This window comes from Maniola jurtina, chromosome 9, assembly GCF_905333055.1.
Source record: "Maniola jurtina chromosome 9, ilManJurt1.1, whole genome shotgun sequence".
Classification (NCBI taxonomy): domain Eukaryota; kingdom Metazoa; phylum Arthropoda; class Insecta; order Lepidoptera; family Nymphalidae; genus Maniola; species Maniola jurtina.
The window spans coordinates 13,253,133-13,274,706 of NC_060037.1; the positions used below are offsets into that span (position 1 = coordinate 13,253,133).

At 36.7% G+C, this 21,574-nt stretch overlaps 2 protein-coding genes across 6 annotated transcripts in view; one reads left to right on the forward strand and one right to left on the reverse strand.

The window, feature by feature from the left end:
- Positions 1-21,574, forward strand: part of LOC123868162 — a 37,286-nt gene that overhangs the window by 9,105 nt on the left and 6,607 nt on the right. The window contains exons 12-26 of the mRNA XM_045910570.1: positions 312-421; positions 674-790; positions 1,403-1,602; positions 2,198-2,331; positions 3,257-3,408; positions 3,797-3,945; positions 4,398-4,605; positions 5,120-5,270; positions 5,885-6,081; positions 16,865-16,975; positions 17,393-17,524; positions 18,502-18,692; positions 19,387-19,540; positions 20,103-20,280; positions 21,244-21,427. Coding sequence (XP_045766526.1) covers positions 312-421; positions 674-790; positions 1,403-1,602; positions 2,198-2,331; positions 3,257-3,408; positions 3,797-3,945; positions 4,398-4,605; positions 5,120-5,270; positions 5,885-6,081; positions 16,865-16,975; positions 17,393-17,524; positions 18,502-18,692; positions 19,387-19,540; positions 20,103-20,280; positions 21,244-21,427 — 2,368 coding nt within the window. The remainder of the gene's footprint in view (positions 1-311; positions 422-673; positions 791-1,402; positions 1,603-2,197; positions 2,332-3,256; positions 3,409-3,796; positions 3,946-4,397; positions 4,606-5,119; positions 5,271-5,884; positions 6,082-16,864; positions 16,976-17,392; positions 17,525-18,501; positions 18,693-19,386; positions 19,541-20,102; positions 20,281-21,243; positions 21,428-21,574) is intronic.
- LOC123868161 (glycine cleavage system H protein, mitochondrial-like) lies at positions 11,844-15,167 on the reverse strand. 5 transcript variants are annotated; one of them, XM_045910568.1, is made up of 3 exons: positions 15,024-15,167; positions 12,695-12,947; positions 11,844-12,178 (listed from the first exon to the last, which is right to left on the reverse strand). In XM_045910568.1, exons 2-3 carry the CDS (start codon positions 12,939-12,941, stop codon positions 11,919-11,921), a joined length of 507 nt encoding a protein of 168 aa, XP_045766524.1. In that variant the 5' UTR covers positions 12,942-12,947; positions 15,024-15,167; the 3' UTR covers positions 11,844-11,918. The 5 variants fall into 5 exon arrangements, with proteins under 5 accessions (XP_045766524.1, XP_045766525.1, XP_045766520.1 ...); XM_045910569.1 differs by having other exon boundaries at positions 15,013-15,109; XM_045910564.1 differs by having other exon boundaries at positions 14,916-15,085.

The following is a 21,574-nucleotide window of genomic DNA, read 5'->3' on the forward strand; positions in this document are numbered from 1 at the left end:
AAAAACAGTTCTAGACACCTAGTACCAAGGCCAAGGGCGAGTCAGACTCGCTCACCTAGGGTTCCGTACTCGGGTATTTTTCCGACATTTTTCACGATAAATCAAAAGCTATTGTGCATAAAAAAAAAATTAAAAAAAAATTGTTTTAGAATGTACTAGTAAAGCGCTTTCATATGATACCACACTTGGTATAGTTATCTCACTTTGAAAATTGAAAATACTAATTAATTATTTGTTTATGAACAGTTCATGAGTAGCTAGCTTATTATCGCTCGCTTTATAATATTAGTATGGATTTTTTGGATTTATAGACCCTGGTGTGAGTGCATCGGAGAAGCCAGGGGAATATCCTCCCTTCGACCGTGGCATGGAAATGGATGTGTTCATCAAGAACTCCACTGATGACCCATTTGTCGGAAAGGTAGGTAAACACACAAAACTCTCATCTCTTCATCATTTTTTAAAACTTAATTATTCATTTATACATATACAATATGCCAAATTTCATGATTGTAGGTCAACGGGAAGTACCCTATAGGTTTTCTTGACAGACACGACAGACGGACAGACAACAAAGTGATCCTATAAGGGTTCCGTTTTTCCTTTTGAAGTACGGAACGCTTCGAGGACCACTCGTGTGTCGTTATAATAGTATCATTCGATGTTTTCCTAGGTTTGGAACCCGGTATCTACCGCGTGGCCCGACTTCACTCACCCTAACGCATCGGCGTATTGGCGCGAAATGATGACAGATTTCCATCACAAGGTCAAATACGACGGAGCTTGGATCGTAAGTAATGTCAAATTAATGATTTTAGGCTTATTTCGGCGTTTAACGACATATTATAATGTAAATAATTGGTACACGTTAACGTAATTAATTAACACCACTACGTTTGACAATCAGAAAGTCTACAATTGTGCCCAATTTGAATAAATGACTTTGACTTTACATACTACGATTAATATGATGATTTTGAAATATCGATATTGCGACCCAGTTGCATGAATCGTGTCGCGACGGGACTGCAGTTTTTACCAAGCTTCCGCTGTCCGTCCGTCCGTCTGTCTGACAGTGGACTGTATCTCGTGAACCGTAATAGGTAAAGAGTTGAAATTTTCAGAGTACAATCATCATCATCATCATGATCAACCCATCGTCGACTAATTACTAGAACGGGTCTCCTCGCAGAATGAGAAGAGTTTGGTCATAGTCTGCCACGCTGGCCCAGTGTGGATCGGCAGACTTCACACACCTGTGAAAACATTATGGAGAACTCTCAGGCATGCAGGTTTCCTCAAGATGTTTTCCTTCACCGTTAAAGCAAATGAATTGTATTGCTTAAACGTTAGAAGTGCCCGGAATCGAACCTCAGACCCGGAGTACATTTATTTATTTCAGGACATGAATGAACCATCAAACTTCCTCTCCGGTTCGATGTATGGGGACTGCGAACCAGAAGACCTCCCGTACAAGCCTATAGCCATTCCGGAAGAGGGACTCAAGTATAAGACACTTTGTATGGACGCCAAGCATTATATAGGAAGACACTACGATATACACAATATTTATGGGCTTACTGAGGCCATACATACTTACGGGTGAGTAAATTTTTATGCATGCAGCTGGGCTATAAACATTGGTCATAATTTAAGATGGGCTATTCAAATTGCTGAGAGTATAGCTGGGCTAGCCGAGGCTACAGTGGAAAAAGGAATCCTTATCATTTGGTTGTCTGTTTGTCTTGTCTGTCAAGAAAAGGGAATCAAAATCTATAGAATACTTCCTATTTACCTAGAATCATAATATTTGGCAGGTAAGTAGCTCTAGCAGAAGTAAAGGGAAAAATCCGAAAACCGTGAATTTGTGGTTACATCACAAAAAAACTTTAATCAGCAGGGGTCTTCTTCGTTTGACCGAGGTCAAGACGGGGGTACGGGCCTCGAGGCATGGCCTCCTTGCCCGGGTGTGGCGCGGAAAAGAATACATCCTCGGTAACGTTCTTTAAGCCGTTGTCGGCTAAGGCCTGCCTTCTTGGCTTGGGGCCTCAAGGTCTCATTTAAAAAAAAATGTGTTCATTTGCTAAATCACACATAGATGGCGCAGTCTGTCATTAACTTGCAGTATTGCACATAACAGTGTTATGTCCCTTCGTGTGCGAGTCCGGCTCGCACTTGACTGGTTTTTTTATACTAGGGCGTTGGCTGAAATCAGAGGAAAGCGGCCATTTGTGATCTCCCGCGCATCTTTCCCGGGGCTAGGGCGCTGGGCCGGACACTGGAGCGGGGATGTTTTCAGCCGCTGGCACGATCTACGTATGTCTATACCAGGTAACTAGTTACGTAATTTAAGTTTAAATTCAAATTCAAATTCAAAATGTGTTTATTCAATTAAACTTTTACAAGTGCTTTTGAATCGTCAAAATAATCTTCCACTGGTTCGGAATGCCGTTCCTACCGAGAAGAACCAGCAAGAAACTCAGCGGTTGCTCTTTTCAAGTACATATTCATTAAAAATAATATGCCATACTGTATACAAGCAATTGCAGCGCCGTGTATTGCTGGAGAGAGTCAAATCCAATCCATTTGTCATTTAGATAATCTTCGATTGTATAATGAGCTTTTTTCAGGAGCATACTTTTAATAGATTTTTTAAACTTGTGTAAGTAACGTTAAAACTTTATACTACAGGATTGGCTTGCGCTTGCCGGCAATCATGCCTTATAATTGCTTTTTAACGTGATCTAAAAAACAAATCATCACATCACACTGATCACACAAACATTATAAAGGCGAAAGTTTGTGTGTATGTTTGTTACTCTTTCACGCAAAAACTACTGGACGGATTTGGCTAGAACGGAGACAGATTATACCCTGGATTAATACCTAGGCTACTTTTTATCCTGGAAAATTAAAGAGTTTCTACAGGGTTTTTAAAAAAACTTCATCCACCTATATGGCCCGTTGTGCCAGATCCTTTTTCCACGCACATGTAAACTATGGAATCGACTCCCATCGGCGGTTTTCCCACTAGATTAGAACATGGGGTTATTCAAGGGGCGGACAAACAAATTCCTGAAAGGCTGGCAACGCATCGGTACCTCTAGTGCTGCAAATGTTCATAGGCGGCGGTAATCACTTAACACCAGATGACCCGCCTCCTCGTTTGCTCGCTATGTTTTATAAAAAAAAAAACACGCGAACGAAATCGCGGGCATCAGCCAGTAAAATAATATTTTTGTAATATTTTTGCTAGATTTGCTAAGCTTCAGTCTGTTCGGAGTGCCGATGATGGGCGCAGATATCTGCGGGTTCAATGAGGACACCACGGTGGAGTTGTGCAAGCGCTGGATGCAGCTGGGAGCCTTCTATCCTTTCTCCAGGAACCACAACACTATTAACGCTAAGGTAATAAAAGGTGTCGATGCACTACAGCGGAGTGGAGCGTTGTGGAGCTAAATAAATAAATAAAAAATAATATATATAAACAACTACATGATGCCCGCGACTTCGGCCGCGTGAATTTAAGTTTTTTTAAAGGGGTGTTATAAGTTTGGCGTGTGTATCTGTGTATCTGTCTGTGGCATCGTAGTTCCTAAAGTGAACCGATTTTAATTTCGTTTTTTTTTGTTTGAAAGATGGCTTGAGAAAATCGGTTCAGCCATTTGAAAGTTAATCTTCACTTGTCGGGGGTGTTATAAATTTTTAATTTACACTTGTATACTATGTAGAGAATAGAGAAATTGTTGATTCAGGATCAAACCGAGAGTTTCCTCACTCTAGTTCTGGTTTCCAGCCTCAAGACCCCGTGAGCCTGGGCCCGGAAGTGGTGAACGCGAGTCGTATCGCTTTGATGATGCGCTACCGACTGTTGCCGTACTACTATACGTTGTTCTGGAGGGCGCATCTGTATGGGGAGACCGTAGCGCGGCCGCTGTTCTTTGAGTGAGTTATTTTTAGGGTTCCGTACCTCATAAGGAAAAACTGAACTCTTATAGGATCACTTTGTTGTCTGTCTGTCCGTCTATTGTGTCTGTCAAGAAACCTATAGTGTACTTCCCGTTGACCTAGAATCATGTTTGGCAAGAAGGTTTTTCGAATTTGTGGTTAAATCACAAAAAGAAAATAAGTGTGTTCATGAACAAATAAATAATAATTAATATTATCAATTTTCATAGAATGATAACTACACCAAATAGGGTATCATATGAGAGGGCTTTACATTCTAAAACAGACTTTTATTTATTTTTAGGGTTCCGCACCTCAAAAGGAAAAACGGACCACTTTGTTGTCTATCTGTCTGTCCGTCTGTCGTGTCTGCCAAGAAAGAAGCCAAGTTTGAAAATTATATTTTGAGTAAATGTCTCGTTTTATTCATCGTTTTAATTGTGTTTCAGATTCCCTGAAAATAAAGCCGTGTATCCAATAGACGAGCAATTCCTCATAGGGCCTAATGTTCTAATTTCGGCCATACTGATGCAAGGCGCTAATACTACAAAAGCGTTATTCCCAGGAAGCGATCCGTGGTACAGTTTCGCGGACGGACGGCCGCTAGCCAAGGATGAGACGAAGGACATTACTGACACAGATATGGTTGCTATAAGGGTAAGTTGCTTACTAACAATCACTCATGTAGTGATACGGCCATACTGATGAAAGCTATTAACATTATATCAAAGTGTTCTTTGACTATTGTTCTTTTATTAACACTATCGAAGCGTTCTTTAATAGTGTAAGTGGCTTTAATCAGTATGGTATTTGGAACGATTATACAGTCCCGTGGACGGACGGACATTAGTTAAGGCGAGACGAAACACATTACTGACATACATATGGTGGATTTATGGGTAAGTTGCTTAATAACCATCAGTTATGGTCGATACGGCCATACTGATGAAAACTAATAAAATGGGAAACGATCCGTAGCATAGTTTCGCGGACGTACGAATATTAGCCAGGGATAAAACAAAGGACATTGCTGACACAGATATGTTAGCTATAAGTTGCTCACTAACCATCAGCCATGTTGTGATACAGCCATTCTGATGAAAGCTACTAACACTAAAAATTAACCTGCAGGTTCTGTTAGAGAACTCTAATAAATTTGTTTTTGTCATAGAGTGGTGCCATCTTACCATTACAAGAGCCACCGTCAAAGGGTCCAGTAAACACCGCTATAACTAGAAGCGCTCCATTGCAGTTGCTAGTCGTTCCTGACAGCAACGGGCAAGCCAAGGGAGAACTTTATTGGGACGATGGTGACAGTATCAGTAAGTATTTGTTGTATTTCAGTTAGTCAGTCTTTAGGTCATTTTAAGGATCACTAATCTCTAATGTTATAAAGGTGAAAGTGTGTGTCTGTTTGTAACTGCTTCACGTAAAAACTACTGGACGGATTTAACTAAAATTTGAAATTGAGATATATCCTGAATTAAGACACAGGATTTTATCCCGGAAAATCAACGAGTTCCCACGGGTTTTCAAAAACCTATATCCACGCGAACGAAGTCGCGGGCAGCAGCTAGTAGTTATTATCTAAAAATCTTACAGTATTCACTTTACAGTAAAATTATTACTATTAAAGACACCTAATCTTATCCAAAAAATATTTTAAGGGGGTTTTATTCGTAGTGCGCTCCAAACAAACGTATTTTGGCTCTCATTCGAATACTAACCAATCAAACACAATGAAATGTAAACTAGTTAGACTAGTTAACTACAACGTTAGCTAGACTAGTTTCTATGTGTTAATCTATTCAGTTTCAAATCTACACGGGCTCAAGTATTTACATACAAGTCTTTAAACCCATGTAATTTTAAAACTAATCATTTTGACGAAAAACTGGCAAACTACAGACATTAATTTGAACCATCACATTTACAGATACATACGAAGAAAAGAAATACAGCCTCATCGAGTTTTCGGTCAAAGATAATCGGCTAACAAGCGCAATACAATGGTGGGGCTATGGTGTACCCTCCCTTAGTGCCATACGCATACTCGGCCTAAACGCCATCCAAACCGTCACAGTCAACGGTGTTAGCACTAACTACACCTACGATGAAAACAAAGTGCTGACTGTCGCTAGTGTGAACTTGGCCTTAGATAAACCTTTCACTATTAAATGGGTAGCTAAATAAAGTAGTTAACCTTTATTTTGTGATTTTTGAAAAATTGATAATGTTTTAACACAAACAATTGTTATGAGTATACTAGCAGATACCCGGCGTATGCTACTACGCTATAAAAAAAGAATGTGCCTAATGCATTGTTTTTTTGTCTAAAACCATATTCGTATTATTGCCTTTCTAATGAAACTGGTTTTAGGCACATCTGTTGGATGGTTTCAAAGTCTGTAATGGACATAGGTACAAACATTTTTGTGTTATATATACTTATTAGGATTCTTGTGTCTTTGAATAAAAAAACGCATTTTTGCATGATTTTTAATGAAACAAACGCCACTTGAGCGGCCAGTAATGCGCGACGTCATAATTAAAATAAGTCACAACTTGTAAATTAAGGTAACTGCCATAATCACTTAGTTTAATTCATATAAACATAATATTGTTCAAAGTATATGAAATGTTAAGAAAAAATAAACTATTATTAAATATTATATTAAAAATACTTTTAATACTATTAAAAATAAATAATATTATTAATATTAATAAAAATCAAACATAAACAAGTGACATTTATATTAAGTAAGTAAATGCAACGTTTTCGAGTGGAATTGAAAGCACTTTGTCAAAAATAGTAATTAACTATTTAAAAAACCCCCTATATTTTAAGTAACTGAGACCTTTCAATCGCCAAATAACGTTCAACTAAGGCGCTTCAGCGATTTGCCAATATTTGTATTGGAAAGTCAAAATATCAAATTAATTTATTTGTAAAAGTTTATTTGGCCTTTGAAAAATCAGTTCCTATTCCCTAAAGTAGGCATATACAGCGTGAGTTGTTTCGCTTGGTAGAACTTTCACGCTGTATAGGTCCAAGCGGTCGACCGATCAGTTGACAGCGACGGTTCGAGCAGTCCGTGTTCATTGATGAACGATTAACTGCTCAAGCTGTCAGTATATTGCCGCTGCTTAGTAAATAAGCTACATACATTTATATAAATTTTAAATTTAACAACAGTATGGAAAATTATGAATTACATTAAGATAAATAACTAAGGGTCTCTTTATATTCAAATGTTTAAATATAGTGAGAAAATATGCCAACTATAGTTCAGATATTATTATAGGAAATCCCATGTTAAGAGTTAATTCTAGAATTTAATCTAGTCGTAAGATTTTTGTGGACAAAGTAGGCAATCTTAATTTTAGAACTCCATAACGGTTTTGATTTTGTACAAAATATGATTATTGCTATGAAGTTTTTGGTGCTTATATATTGTGTGTACAAAAATACAAAATATACAAATTACTTATTATTAAAACTATATTTTAGTTTAACAAACTATCGTATGCCACAACAGTGCGCGTTCGCATCAAGTTACTTAAATAAAAAATGAGAAAGTATATTTATTTGTTGGTTTGTTCTTCAGTCACAGCCTCACAGCGCATCAGAGTAACGGATCGACGTGATTTTTTGCATGGATAGATTTAAAGACCTGGAGAGTGACATAGATTGTTTTTATTCCAGAAAACTATTTTTATCCTGGAAAATCAAAGTACCTACCCATGGGATTCTTAAAAACCTTAATCCACGCGGATGAAGTTACGGGCATCATCTAGTTTATAGTCAAAGTCAAAATCAAAATCATTTATTCAAAGTAGTTACAATTGTACTCTGATGGTCGAAATTGTTTTTGTATGATATAATATAGGTAAGGCGGCGGGCGGTAGAGTCGTCCGCCAGTGTCGAGCCGACTATGTGTATAGCAATATAACTCCATACATAAAACCTATTATAGCATTATAAAACCTGTAAATAAAAGATTAAAAAAAACTCCACTCAAAGAAACTATCAACAGAATTCCTCTTTCGAAAAGGTCTTCCCGGTTATTCCTGAAACTATTTGCCATATAAAAAATACAAACCATATTTAAATATTTGTTAGCTATAATATGAGAGCTAGATAATATTTTAAAGCAATATTTAATCTCAATTTAATAAATGTTGTTATGTTTAATAGTTCATAGTTAATCTAATAATTATGTTTTATATAAAAAATATAAGTTGAATATTTACAAAAATATAGTATATGCAAAACTAAATGTATTATAAATCACATTAATGCTATCTAGATATAGAATTGAATACAGGGTGTTTGGTAATTAGTATATAATAAAGACACGTACCCATGCTACTTTGATCTGATAAATACAATGCTGAAGTAAAATGACGAAATAAAATTATAAAAATTTCCATACAAAATTTTAATTTTTTTTTCATGTCCAAGTTTTTATTGCCCTAACGTGCCCTAACTCACTGAGATCGTTGGCCTTGGCCTATCTAAAGATAGCAAACGATCTCAGTGAGTTAGGGTCATGAAAACTTTGACATACTTAATTGTTTTTTAAATTTTGTATGGAAATTTTTATAATTTTATTTCGTCAATTTACTTTAGCATTGTATTTATCAGATCAAAGTAGCATGGGTACGTGTCGTCTTTATATACTAATTCCCAAACACCCTGTATATAACATTGTTCAATTCTTTTACTTATGCATTATATTCTTATATATTTCACAGGTATATTGTATGCAATATTAAAATTGCAAGATATTAGGTGTGACATTTTGAGAAATTTAACTTTTCATTACATTATGTTAACTTGGCAAAAATATAGATATTCATTTTTGACGTGTGATTTCTGATTTCATTGACATAGACCACATGATACAATCAAAAATACATCGATGCAAAAACCACATATTAAAATTACGTAAGATAAATGGAATATAGATTATTCAATCTAGTGTTAAATTAGAATTTTGTAATCTATTAAAATGCATTATTCGAAAACAAGTATTCTTTCTTATACTGTGCTGTGTATTACTATGTATTTAGAGTGTAGATTGTAGATTTTGGTTATTTTTACATAAGTCGGTTTTACATACATACATATTGAATGGAAAGGTTCAGGCGGTCAAGATTATATATATTGGGATATTTTCGTATTTGAACTATTGTGAGTGACATTCATCCATACTAATATTATAAATGCGAAAGTGTGTCTGTCTGTCTGCTACCTTCTCACGGCCCAACAGTTTAACCGATTCTGACGAAATTTGGTATAGAGTTAGCTTATATTCCGGGGATGGACATAGGCTACTTTTTATCTCGGAAAATCAAACAGTTCCCGCGAGATTCCTAAATACCCATCCGCTTAACCGATTTGTATGAAATTTGGTACCGAGGTAGCTTGCGTCCCTGTAATTGACATTGGCAACTTTTTATCCCGGAAAATCAAAGAGTTCCCACGGGATTTTTAATAACATACATCCACGCGAACGAAGTCGCGGGCATCCTCTAGTTCTAAATATTAATGTATGATGGCTAAATTAACGTGTTAGTTTCAGTATGCCCAAGTAGTTTCGAACCCGTCTGGGGTCCTTTTCAATGGGCCACAGCTCGCGACGCGGTGATAAGCAGACTGCGAGCGACGCATGGCACAGTAACGGGGGCTGAGGTTGGGGGAGGTGGCTCCAAACCATCTCCCGACAGTTCCTGCAGATCTTCGTCGCTGGCACCTTCAGTCGTCATCGTAGTTCCTCGTTCACACAGACTGCGTAAGCGTAGACGTAGCACGTACCATTGCGTTGTATTGTATGGAACTGTATGAGACATGGCCTACCGCTCTTGCGTGGCGTGAACGTCCGCGTAGACGTAATGCGTGCAGTTATGTCTACGGATTCACGCGCGTTACTACGCACGTGTCACGTGTACGTGTGCTGAATACGCAATTGGTGTAAATCGGCCTTCAAGCATGCGGAACTAATGCTTCAATTATTTAATGTGTGTACTCTATCTAATTATGTAAGTACTTCTTTTTTCATAATATCAAAAAAAAAACTATTGACTGTTTGAAACCTACCATTTTAACCAACTTAATATTCGATAAGGAATTGATTTGTGATATTTTTAGGTACAATTTTATAAAACGGAAATAAAATTTGTTGCTTTTAATAAAAAGCATTTTATATCCGCATGATTATTTGTTGTGACTCATCAAACAAATTAGTTTGTATAATGCACTGAAATAAAATTTATATTGCACAATCATTTGTCTTCTTATTTACATTGTACATTTTTCCTTTACTAAAGGATACGAGCGATTGGAACCGTCCGATCTGAATCCGTGTACATACGGATAAGTATAAATAATTTGGACTGAATTTGGATTTTGCTTACGCACTAATCCGATCTCTGATCCAAATCCAAGCTATTCAGTGGGCATCTTTGAAATCACACTAATATTATAAAGGCGAAAGTTTGTGTGTGTGTGTGTATGTATGTTTGTTACTCCTTCACGCAAAAACTACTGGACGGATTTGGCTGTTTGGAATGGAGATAGATAATATCCTGGATTAGCACATAGGCTACTTTTATCCCGGAAAATCAAAGAGTTCCCACGGGATATCGAAAAATCTAAATCTACGCGGGCACCCTCTAGTATCTTCATAAGTCCGATTTGAATCCGAGGCACATCCGAGATATCCTCACAGATGACGAGAGAAGGCGGATGTAGTGTGTAAGCAACAATACAAATAGTTATATGACTACTTCGGAACGTATTTTCACGGACTCGGAGCGGATGAGTGTGTAACCACCCTAAGGGAAGAGACATTTATTAGGCCCAGAATACCAATCAAATTATTGATAGACGACGCGAAAAAATTATCACACCAACTATCTGATTGGTCTGCTACACATCTCTTTGATAGACCGAGTTTTATTTAATGCATAAGGACGTGCGCAAACGACAGTCCTGTCCGCAGATTACTAAAGTCCTTTTAATAGTACTAATCGCCGTTCTTATGGATAACTTGCAAAGAGCTGATAACTTTCAAACGGCTGAAACGATTTTCTTGGATTATAGCTAAGAACACTCGATCAAGCCACCTTTCAAACAAAAAAAAACTAAATCAAAATCGGTTCATTAGGCTGTTTAGGAGCTATGATGCCACAGACAGATACACACGTCAGACTTATAACACCCCTCTTTTTGGGTCAGGGGTTAATTAGACCATCGTACGCGATGTACTTCTAAGTTAACAATTTTGTCTTCCGAGGACAATAGTCCATTGTCTGCATATAGGCCCTTAAACTGGGAAGCCGTGTTAGAAGATCTTATCTCCTCTCCAAATAGACACACTACATCTAACTTATATAGACGACCTTCCTGGCACAGTGGTAAGCGCTTTGGCCTTATTGGTGGGAGGTCCCGGGTTCGATGCCCGGCTGGGTTTGGAATTTTATGTCTAAATCACTGGTCTGGTATTTTGGGAGGCTTCGGCCGCGGCTAGTTACCAACCTACCGGCAAAACGGTGCCGCCTAGCGATTTGGCGTTCCGGTAAGATGTCGTGTAGAAACCAAAGGGGTATGGGCTTAATAAAAACTGCCATACCCCTTCCAGGACAGCCCGCTTCTATCTTAGATTGCATCATCACTTACCACCAGGTGAGATTGCAGTCAAGAGCTACCTTATAACTGAATAAAAATAAAAATAAATCTCACAGGAAGTCACTGGATGCAAGTAGTACAAGACTGAAGAATGTGGAATAGACAGATATATTCTACTGTCTACGGTCCTTACAGTGTATAGGAGATGACTAGCCTTTCAGTTATGGAGGATTAGAATATTATTTTAAAATTAAAGAAATCATCACGTCAATAGCTTATATATTATACATAACTAAACAATATGAACATAACAAACATCTATTCAACAACAAAAACATCAATGATCCTTCGCAGCATCTGTTTTCAAAAACTTTTCATAGTCTACCTCGGTCATAAGTTCTTTAAGTTCCTCAGGTTGAGAGATCTTAAGTTTGAACAACCATCCTTTATCGTAACAAGATGTGTTAATTAAAGCCGGTTTCTTCTCTACATCAGTGTTTTTCTCTGTGACCGTGCCGCTGACTGGTGAATATATTTCACTTGCTGCTTTCACACTTTCTAAGGCTCCACACTCGTCACCTTCTTTGAGTTCTGTACCTGGAAGAAAGGAAAATCGGTCAAGTGCGAGTCGGACTCGCATACGATGGGTTCCGTATCAACGTACATGAAATAGTAATACTAAGTTCATTTTACACTATGGTATATGATATATTGTATTATAGTCCGGCAAAATAGAGATTCAGGGATACAATAATTCACATAGAGCTAAAAATTGGAACGAATGTTGGGAATACCAAGATAAATGAACTGTGAAAAGTCCCCATCAATCCCACATTTCCAAAAAATATATATTCAAGGTGAAAGTTCACAAAATAGGATTTTTGCATTTTTCAGCTAAACAGCAATTTTTATCATAAAATAGTTAAGACAAAAATTGTTAACCATAAAATTATTTATAAAAAAAATCGTTGTATACTTTTTTTTCTAAGAATCACCATTCCAGAGATATCATTTAATAAAAGTTTTCCTGCTAACATTTTCACCTATCTTAAAAGCTAGAAGTTGGCTTAGTAAAGTATTTCTAATTTGGAAAACTAGAACTAGATTGCTTACCTGGGTCAGGAAGCTGTGCAAAAACCACATCCCCCAGAGATTCTTGTGCATAATTACTTATTCCAACTGTGCCTATATCATTTTCTACAACCACCCACTCATGTCCCTCCGTGAACTTTCTTTCTTTGGTCTTAGTGCTGTATCTATGTCTCAACTCACAGTATGACTGCTTTAAGTTTGAGTGTAGAGTGTACTGCCTTGTTAAACATTGTTTAGATACCTGTAGGAGGTATCTATGTAGCATCATTTTTGGCTGGAACAAAAGAATAATATAAATATCATCAGACACAAAATAATAATCAAAAATCTATCTATCACTACTACTTTAAATCTGAAAGTTTGTTTGCTGGTTTCTTTCAATCACACCATAATGGACACATTCAGCGGTTCAAACCCCACCCATTGCACTATTGTCGTACCTATTCCTAATACAGCTTTGCGCTTAGTTGGAGGGGAAAGGGGAATATTAGTCATGATAAACATGGCTAATATTCTTTTAAAAAAAATGTGGTTCTTTACATTCATATAGTTAACTAGCTGATGCCCGCAGCTTCGCCCGCGTGGATTGGTCAGATCCCCTGCAGCATCAGGATTGAGGAGTTGGACTCCAAATTTTTTATGAAACAATGGTGCAAAGTTTCTCTATCGATTAAAAAAAAAATTACGCAAATTGGTTCAGAAATCTCGGAGATTTCGGTGTACATAGGTAGAAAAACACAACTCCCTTTTTGAAAGTCGGTTAAAAAAGTAGCCTATGTTACGCCCTGGTCAATCCTCAACTTGTCTGTGAAAATCCCGTCAAAATCGGTTCAGCCATTCCGGAGATTAGCCTTTTCAAACAGACAGACAGACAGACAAAAATTTTAAAAACGTGTTATTCAGTGTTGGTATTGTTCAAATAACCATATGAGCTTAATATGAGGTAGTTATTTCGAAATTACAGACAGACACTCCAATTTTATTTATTAGTATAGAATTAGTATAGATAAACTGACTGATTTACATATGCTTGAACTATTGAATCTAGAAACTTGAGATTGTTATTCATATACAAGTTAGCCCTTAACTGCATCTCACCTGATGGCGAACAACGATGCAGTTCAAGATAGAAGCGGGCTAACCTGGAAGGGGTAGGTATGGCAGTTTATATGAAACCCATACCCCTTTTTTTTTTGCTTCTCTCGTCTGGCTTTACAAAGATTAGCCAATGTCAAGTTTGTAGTTATTTACAAGTTAGGGAAACTATATAAGTATGGACTTCGTCTGTGCCGGCGCTCACCGACACATGCGCGGCGCCCCCTTAGCGCGCTTCCCAGTCAGTTCCACCACCAAAAAACACCAGTGAAACACAAAAACTGGCCACTTTTAACAAAAAAAAAAAACACTCCAAAAAGGCACCGCATGTGCCAGCAAACGCCAACACAGACGAAGTCCCCCATACCCCTTTGGTTTCTACACAGCAGGGTGTCAGAATACTAAATCGCTTAGCAGAACAGCTTTGCTGGTATGGTGGTAACTAGCCATGGCCAAGGCCCCCCCTACCAGACAAATGTAAGCCCCGCTAAGGATTTTCAGAAATATCAACAAGGCGGATCCAGGGTGGATAAATACAGTAGGATGTTATGAGATACTTACAGCAAAAACACTTAAATTAAGTAGTTTAGTTAAATATTTCTATAGGAAAACTTTATTTGAGAAATTAATCACACAAAATTGCCCAAAATAAAATCAATTAAGTAAGCTTTTATCGTCACAAAACCTAATGTCTATATTTATCTTTAAAAGTGAACAAAATACATTAAAGAGAGTTAATATTTTAATGAGAATGAGTAGTTAACTTGCGCAAATATGATAAGAGTCTATGAGATAAAAAGATGACCTGTGAACTATGTAAACACACTATTTAATGATAAGGGACGACAATGCGCTCTTATACTCAATAAGTATTTTTTATTCTGATACAAATTAAGTCCAGACTGCGATCTCACTTGATGGTAAGTGATGATGCAGTCTAAGATGGAAGCGGGATAACTTGGAAGCTGTTAATTTATCAACTAAAGTCTTATCAAACACTAAATAAACTAGAAGCATCAAATTGGAACATTTTTTTCTGGTAGGTGATCGAAATTAAAACTTGGTACCTTTTTAAGACATCGACCTTTTTAAGACATCGATGTTTTTAAGATGTTAAGTTATGATGAGAACTTGTACGAGAAAATACCTTTTAACCGTAGTGCGTCTACTTCACTAGTTTGTTTTGTGTTAACTGGTATGTTTTCCTTTTTGTAAATAAATATTAAGAGCCAAAAGATACCTACACGATACCTACCAAAAACTCAAAATCACTCAAAATAGTTAATAGTTGTAGAATTTTTGAATTTTGAATTGAAGGTTAACAGTTGAGTCTTCGTTTAAAAACTAAAATAGATTAACTACTTTACGAAACCAGCAAAAAATTCCTAAATCATTGCGATGGTATGAAATTCAATTAGTATTTTATTAAACATTAAACACCATACTAGGTTATCTATTATTTTATTTATTTAATTCTACAAAATAAATAAAATATAAACTTCAATTTATTTTAAAAGTTGGCAACTTTAAATACCAAATAATTATTTATGATAGCAACATAGTTTACAATATGTCACTTGGAAAAAGTGTGACCATGAATGGTAATTTTCTACTCAATTCGTAGGAATATCAGACTATTTAATATGTTCAGCGCATAATAATATGAAAATGTGGTGCCAGAAACCAATGAGGTACCAGAAATACGTTCTGTATATACCTACCTTAGTGGTTGGTAGTTGACTTGATTGATCTATCATATAAAAATTCCCACGCGCACTATTCTTTATTCTACCTTTATTTGCATTCATGTCTTACATCATAAAAATATAAATATTACATTATGAAGCCCCGTTAGGGCGTAACAAAGTAGGAATTTTTCATGTTTCTCCATGGTTTTATGTTTCCCGTGATATTTCCATTCCTTTTCTCATAATAATGTAATCGTTCTTTTCTTGAGTTTGGGACGATATAGTAAGATTTTTCAATTTCAAGCTGGTTACCCCAACAAAAACGTCATTGTTCGTCGCCTAACCATGACTGAAAGATGTCAAACCAAGTTTATAGAAAAAATTGATAATAGAAATTATATTATTTGCGCAGGAATTCTAATTGCTTTGTTCGCTATTTCGTTTGTTTACAGGTGTGGTAATTATTAGTGATAATCCTTATGAAGCCAACATGCATGGTTGTTAAGTTATTGAGAAAGTTCGACATTGTTTCAGGTTTCACTTGGTCACAATATTTGTCAGTTATGTTTTTGGTTGTGTAGCGTGTTATTACGCGTTGAATTTGAATATTTTGCAATGGTTTGTGGAACAAGTAACGTGCCATTTCATAAAAAGCCTCCCAAAGGACGATATAGACGAAGCCCCTGTCAAAGTAAGTGCCTTGTGTTGACAATATTTTTTTATAAACATTGCCCTAGTTTCATTGAAGTAATTGATCGTTGTAGGGTTACTAGCCTCTAGTACTGAATACATTGACTACTGTAATGTTCTATAACATTATAATGATGAATAAGATAACATTATTTATTTTTAATTTAATTACCAACCACAACAATTAATTGTATTGAAGAGAGCAAAGTTGGTAGTGACTAATGGATAGGCTTGATTATTATAAGTATGTAAAAAAGTATATCCATACTAATATTATAAATGCGAAAGTGTGTCTGTCTGTCTGTCTGTCTGCTACGTTTTCACGGCCCAACCGCTGAACCGATTTTGATGAAATTTGGTATAGACATGGGCTACATCCCGGGGAAGGACATAGGCTACTTTTTATCCCGGAAAATCAAAGAGTTCCTGCGGGATTTAAAACCCCGAAATCCAGGCGGGCGAAGCCGCGGGCATCCTCTAGTTTAAAATAAATCAACCAATACATTTTAGTTTAAAAAGTAATTGCACTAAATGGTGTAAATTGAGCATGAAGTAACACTAAATTACCATCTAATGACTTTATTAGTCAGATGATAATTACTAGTTAGTCATGTTCAGGTGTTAGTAATTATGATTTTCATTTATGATGTGTGAATAAATAATGTAGACTAACATTATTATTTATACCTATATACAAGATTTCTTTTTATTCCTATAGGGTTGCGACACGTGCGGTTCAAAGGGCTGTGACCGACATGATCCGGAAATATTTGCAGAGCCCTGGGCTGGCCTGCAGATACACAAACAATTGGACCAGGCCATAGAAGATGTAAGTCAGAACCTGTGTAGTGTAAAGTGAGGATGAATGGGTGGTAGAGCAGTTGTAACACAAGATGAAAAACAGGAGTAGTTTTAAAGACCTCTGCAGTGGTTTTAGGTCCCAGGTTCAATTCCAGGTAGCTGAATTTTAGAAAAGTCATTGATTGATACCACCTACTCAACTACTCAATCACACAAACCCACATTAAAACAACAAAATAAAATGTTTAAAATATTGGCACCTAAAAAAGCTATGTACTAAAAATAAACTATTAGAATAGAATAGAAATATTTGATGGTAGTAATGTTTATTCAATGAAATAGGTAATTAATAATTATTATTATTAATTAATACTTCTATAAAATAAACTTAAATCTAAATTAAAACCTATGTAGAAAATATTTATCAATTTTCTTTAATTTTCAGTTTTATAATACAATTTTGGAGCAATTTATAAACACATGGTACAGCAAGATTACTCTGCAACCGTTTTTTGTAGATGAGTTACGTCACCAACTCAGATTTGCCTCTGCATCTCTACTTAGAAGAGCTCTTAAGGTAACAAATAAATAATAGTTTACTCATCGCAATAAGGTTGCACAGACAGAACCTTTACCGTGTGCCTAGTGGGAGATTTTTAACCTATTCGATCGCGTAAAAGTTAACTGCATTTTGTATGGAATTGAAACAGCGCTATCTTCTTGTCACTAGATGGCGCTGTTTCAATTCCATACAATACGCAGTTAACTTTTACGCGATCGAATAGGTTAAAAATCTCCCACTAGGCACACAGAACAACATCATAGGAACTGATATTTCTGGTAAATGTACCGAACTATAGCATTTCTTTAAAATCTGTCAAAGAATTTATGTTGTAAAACTCTGTTAGTGTGATACAGATTTGCATGCAGATTTTTGACACAATTTTGGTACCAGTGTTGCCATTTAGTGCGGGTATTGTGAGTAGTCAGGCTTGGATTTGGCTGACCAGTGATTGTTGATTGATTTCTTCGTATGAGTGAGAAGATCTGCTTGCAAATATGGTGACCATCACAGACATCTTTGACATGTCTAGGTCATATGTCAAATTTGAATCCATGTCACATCCGAGATATTCTCACTGATGACGGAGAGAAATCAGATGAAGGATGTGAAATCTAATGCATAAGCTACCACACAAATATATGACTACATATTTACATATACACACTAATGTAGTCATATGACTACTTCAGGATTTCAGATCTGATGAGTGCGTAACCACCCTTAGTCAGTTAATATTTTTTTTTCTCTCTCGTCTGGCTTTACAAAGATTAGCCAATGTCAAGTTTGTAGTTATTTGTAACAAGTTAGTTAAACTATACAAGTATGGACCCCGTCTGTGCCGGCGCTCGCCGACATACGCACGGCACCCCCTTAAAGCGCTTTCCAGTCAGTTTCAACAAAAAAAAAAAAACACTCCGAAAAGCCAGAGCACGCCCACCAGGTAACACCAACACCGACGAAGTCCTCAGTTAATATTATACTATTTGTAGATAAACTACGCGAGTTTCATCTGTTCGCGCCTGGTGCCGTGCGCGTTGCGTCACTACTCCGTGTGGTCGGCGGGCGGCCGGCCGTCGATTCACGTGGCGGCCAGCAATCGCACCGCTGAGTTGCGTTACTTGCGGTGCGTTACCGAGGCGCTGCTACCATATCTGCTGAGAAGCGTTGAGTGCCAGAATGCGTGAGTACAATGAACAATATTGTTATCTTTTTTGTTGAAAAAAAAAACAAAAAAAAAACGGTTAAGTGCGAGTTGGACTCGCATGCAAAGGGTTCCTTACCATTGTACAAGATATACCTAAAACCTTTATGTAGAACTCTGCGAGTTAATAACGGTCTGCGCCATTTAGTATAGAACATATATGTGATTTAGTTACTTTCCTTTTGAGTGTGAACCCTAAAAAATGATTTTCACTTTGTCTTCATTCCTGTTTCACTCCGTTTCAATTTTATTTGACCTATATTGATTTAATCGTCACCCCATTTCTCATCTGTATTTCATATTTACATCTTTTATTTTTGTTGTTAATTTTGATCGTATTTTAATTTCACTCCCCTTTTATTATATTTTCACTCTATTTCGGTTTAATTTACATTTCTGGTTCACTTCATTTTCAATCCTTTTTTTCGTTTTCACTCCAATCCCATTCATTTTTCACTTCATATTAATATCACTCCACTTTCATTTCAAAGGTAGCTTTTATAAATTCATTTTTCACTTTATTACCATTCCTTTATTCATTACATTTACGATTTATTTACACCCTATTTCTTGATTTTTATGCCTAATGCCTAATTTCCACTTCATTTTCATTTAGAAGCAACTCTATTTAAATCTTATTAAATTTTCATTCTGAATTTTTCTTTTGTTTCAGAGTATTTCGAGTGCTAATTAGAGAGATATTCGCTGGCTGGGTCCTGTTATCATTGACGGATGTGCTCGCGGATCCCTACATACTGAACACACTGATAGTGCTTGCCACTGGGGATGAGACCATGGCTGCTTTGCCCTCCACACCAAATTATAAGGTAACTTTTTGACATACAAAATTTTGTAGTCTAGCCAAGATATTGCAGATATTTTTTTTAATCATTTTTAGAAAAGGAAAGAGAACCCTTGCAGGATCACTTGGTTGTCTGTCTGTCTGTTTGTCTATCTGTCTATCTCTCGCATCTGTCAAGAAATCTATAGGGTACTTCCCGTTGACCTAGAATCATGAAATTCAGCAGGTAGGTAGGTCTTATAGTACAAGTAAAGGAAAAAATCCGAAAAGCATGAATTTGTGTTTACATCACAAAAAAGAATTGAAAATTGTTATTTTTTGTACAATGGTATGTAAGTGATGGAACCCTTCATATGCAAGTCACACTTTTTGACCGGTTTTTATCCATAAATTTAGATTAATTTTTAGAAATATCTTAATAAATCTAGCATTCAGTGGTAGCCTTAGTAACTAAGTTTTTAACTTGAATACTTGGATTTATTCTTGACTAGCCGATGCCCGCGACTTCGCCCGCGTGGATTTAGGTTTTCCAAACTTTCGCCTTTATAATATTAGTGTGATAGTGTGATTGTTTCAAAACTCCACAGGTAGAATTTCTAGAGAACTTCGTCCGTCAAACGGAATCAGTATACGGTGCTAGAGCAAAACTACTGCGAATCGACTTAGAATTGCTTCTGAATAACCAGGACCACTTCTATGCCTTACTTCACCACTTGAAGACTACTACCACTGATATATACTTGCTGCAGTTCTATAAGGACATCAGTAAGTTATTCTCTTTCATCACAAAAATTGATTAGGAGCTCCTTCTGAACAACCAGGACCACTTCTATGCCTTACTTCACCACTTGAAGACTACTACCACTGATATATACTTGCTGCAGTTCTATAAGGACATCAGTAAGTTATTCCCTTTCATCACAAAAATGATTAGGAGCTCCTTCTGAACAACCAGGACCACTTCTATGCCTTACTTCACCACTTGAAGACTACTACCACTGATATATACTTGCTGCAGTTCTATAAGGACATCAGTAAGTTATTCTCTTTCATTACAAAAAATGATTAGGAGCTCCTTCTGAACAACCAGGACCACTTCTATGCCTTACTTCACCACTTGAAGACTACAACCACTGATATATACTTGCTGCAGTTCTATAAGGACATCAGTAAGTTATTCTCTTTCATCACAAAAATTGATTAGGAGCTCCTTCTGAACAACCAGGACCACTTCTAATTACATCAGAAAAAAAAATTAAAATATGTTCATGAACAAATATTAGTATTTTCAATTTCCAATGTAAGATAACTATACCAAGTGCAATATCATATGAAAGGTCTTTACCTGTACATTCTATAATAGATTTTTATTTATTTTTATACATAATAGTTTTTTAAGTTTCGAGTGGTATCGGGATTTGTGTGGTGCTGCGTGGTGGTGGCACGTGTGACTTGCTTGGTGGCTGGCTTTTCCTGCATGTTCATCAGTGGGAAGGCGTGCGGTGCATATCGCATGCTGCATGTTGCACCATACAAATTTCGTTGGTTGGCGGATTATAGCAAATTAAGCTTTCGGTTCCTTGTATAATAGTTTTTGATTTATCGTGCAAAATGTCGGAAAAATACCCTAATACGGAACCCTCGGTGCGCGAGTCCTGACTCGCACTGGGCCAGTTTTTTGTCAGGGCAGCCGTGTTTTTTTTTTTTTTTTACGATTTGTGTTTACAGAATCATTCCAAACGCGGATCCTAAACCCGGAACTAACATCGGAAGAGAAGGCGTCCTTACACCAAGAAGCTCGCGAGTTATTCTCGCGGTACATGTCTTCGGAAATTCCACGAGTTGCTCTCCCGGATGCTTTGCTCGCTGAATTAGAGGAGTTGCTTGAAGCCGGCCCTGAGGGGGTTACCAGGTGAATACGTCATAATATTTTTACCCGACTACGACAAAGCCAAAAGGAAGAGTTATGATTTTAGCATTTATATATGTAGATTTGTATTTATGTATGTTCCATCGTAGCACCTAAACTACTGAGCCGATTCTAATGAATGATCAATCG

What these genes read in the sequence shown, in the direction of transcription:
- LOC123868161 (XM_045910568.1), bottom strand. Translation starts at nt 12,941, where the DNA reads ATGATGCTACATAGATACCTCCTACAGGTATCTAAACAATGTTTAACA. An exon ending in TGCACAGCTTCCTGACCCAG is followed by an intron (nt 12,179 to 12,694) that starts GTAAGCAATCTA and finishes CCTTTCTTCCAG; the next exon opens with GTACAGAACTCAAAGAAGGT.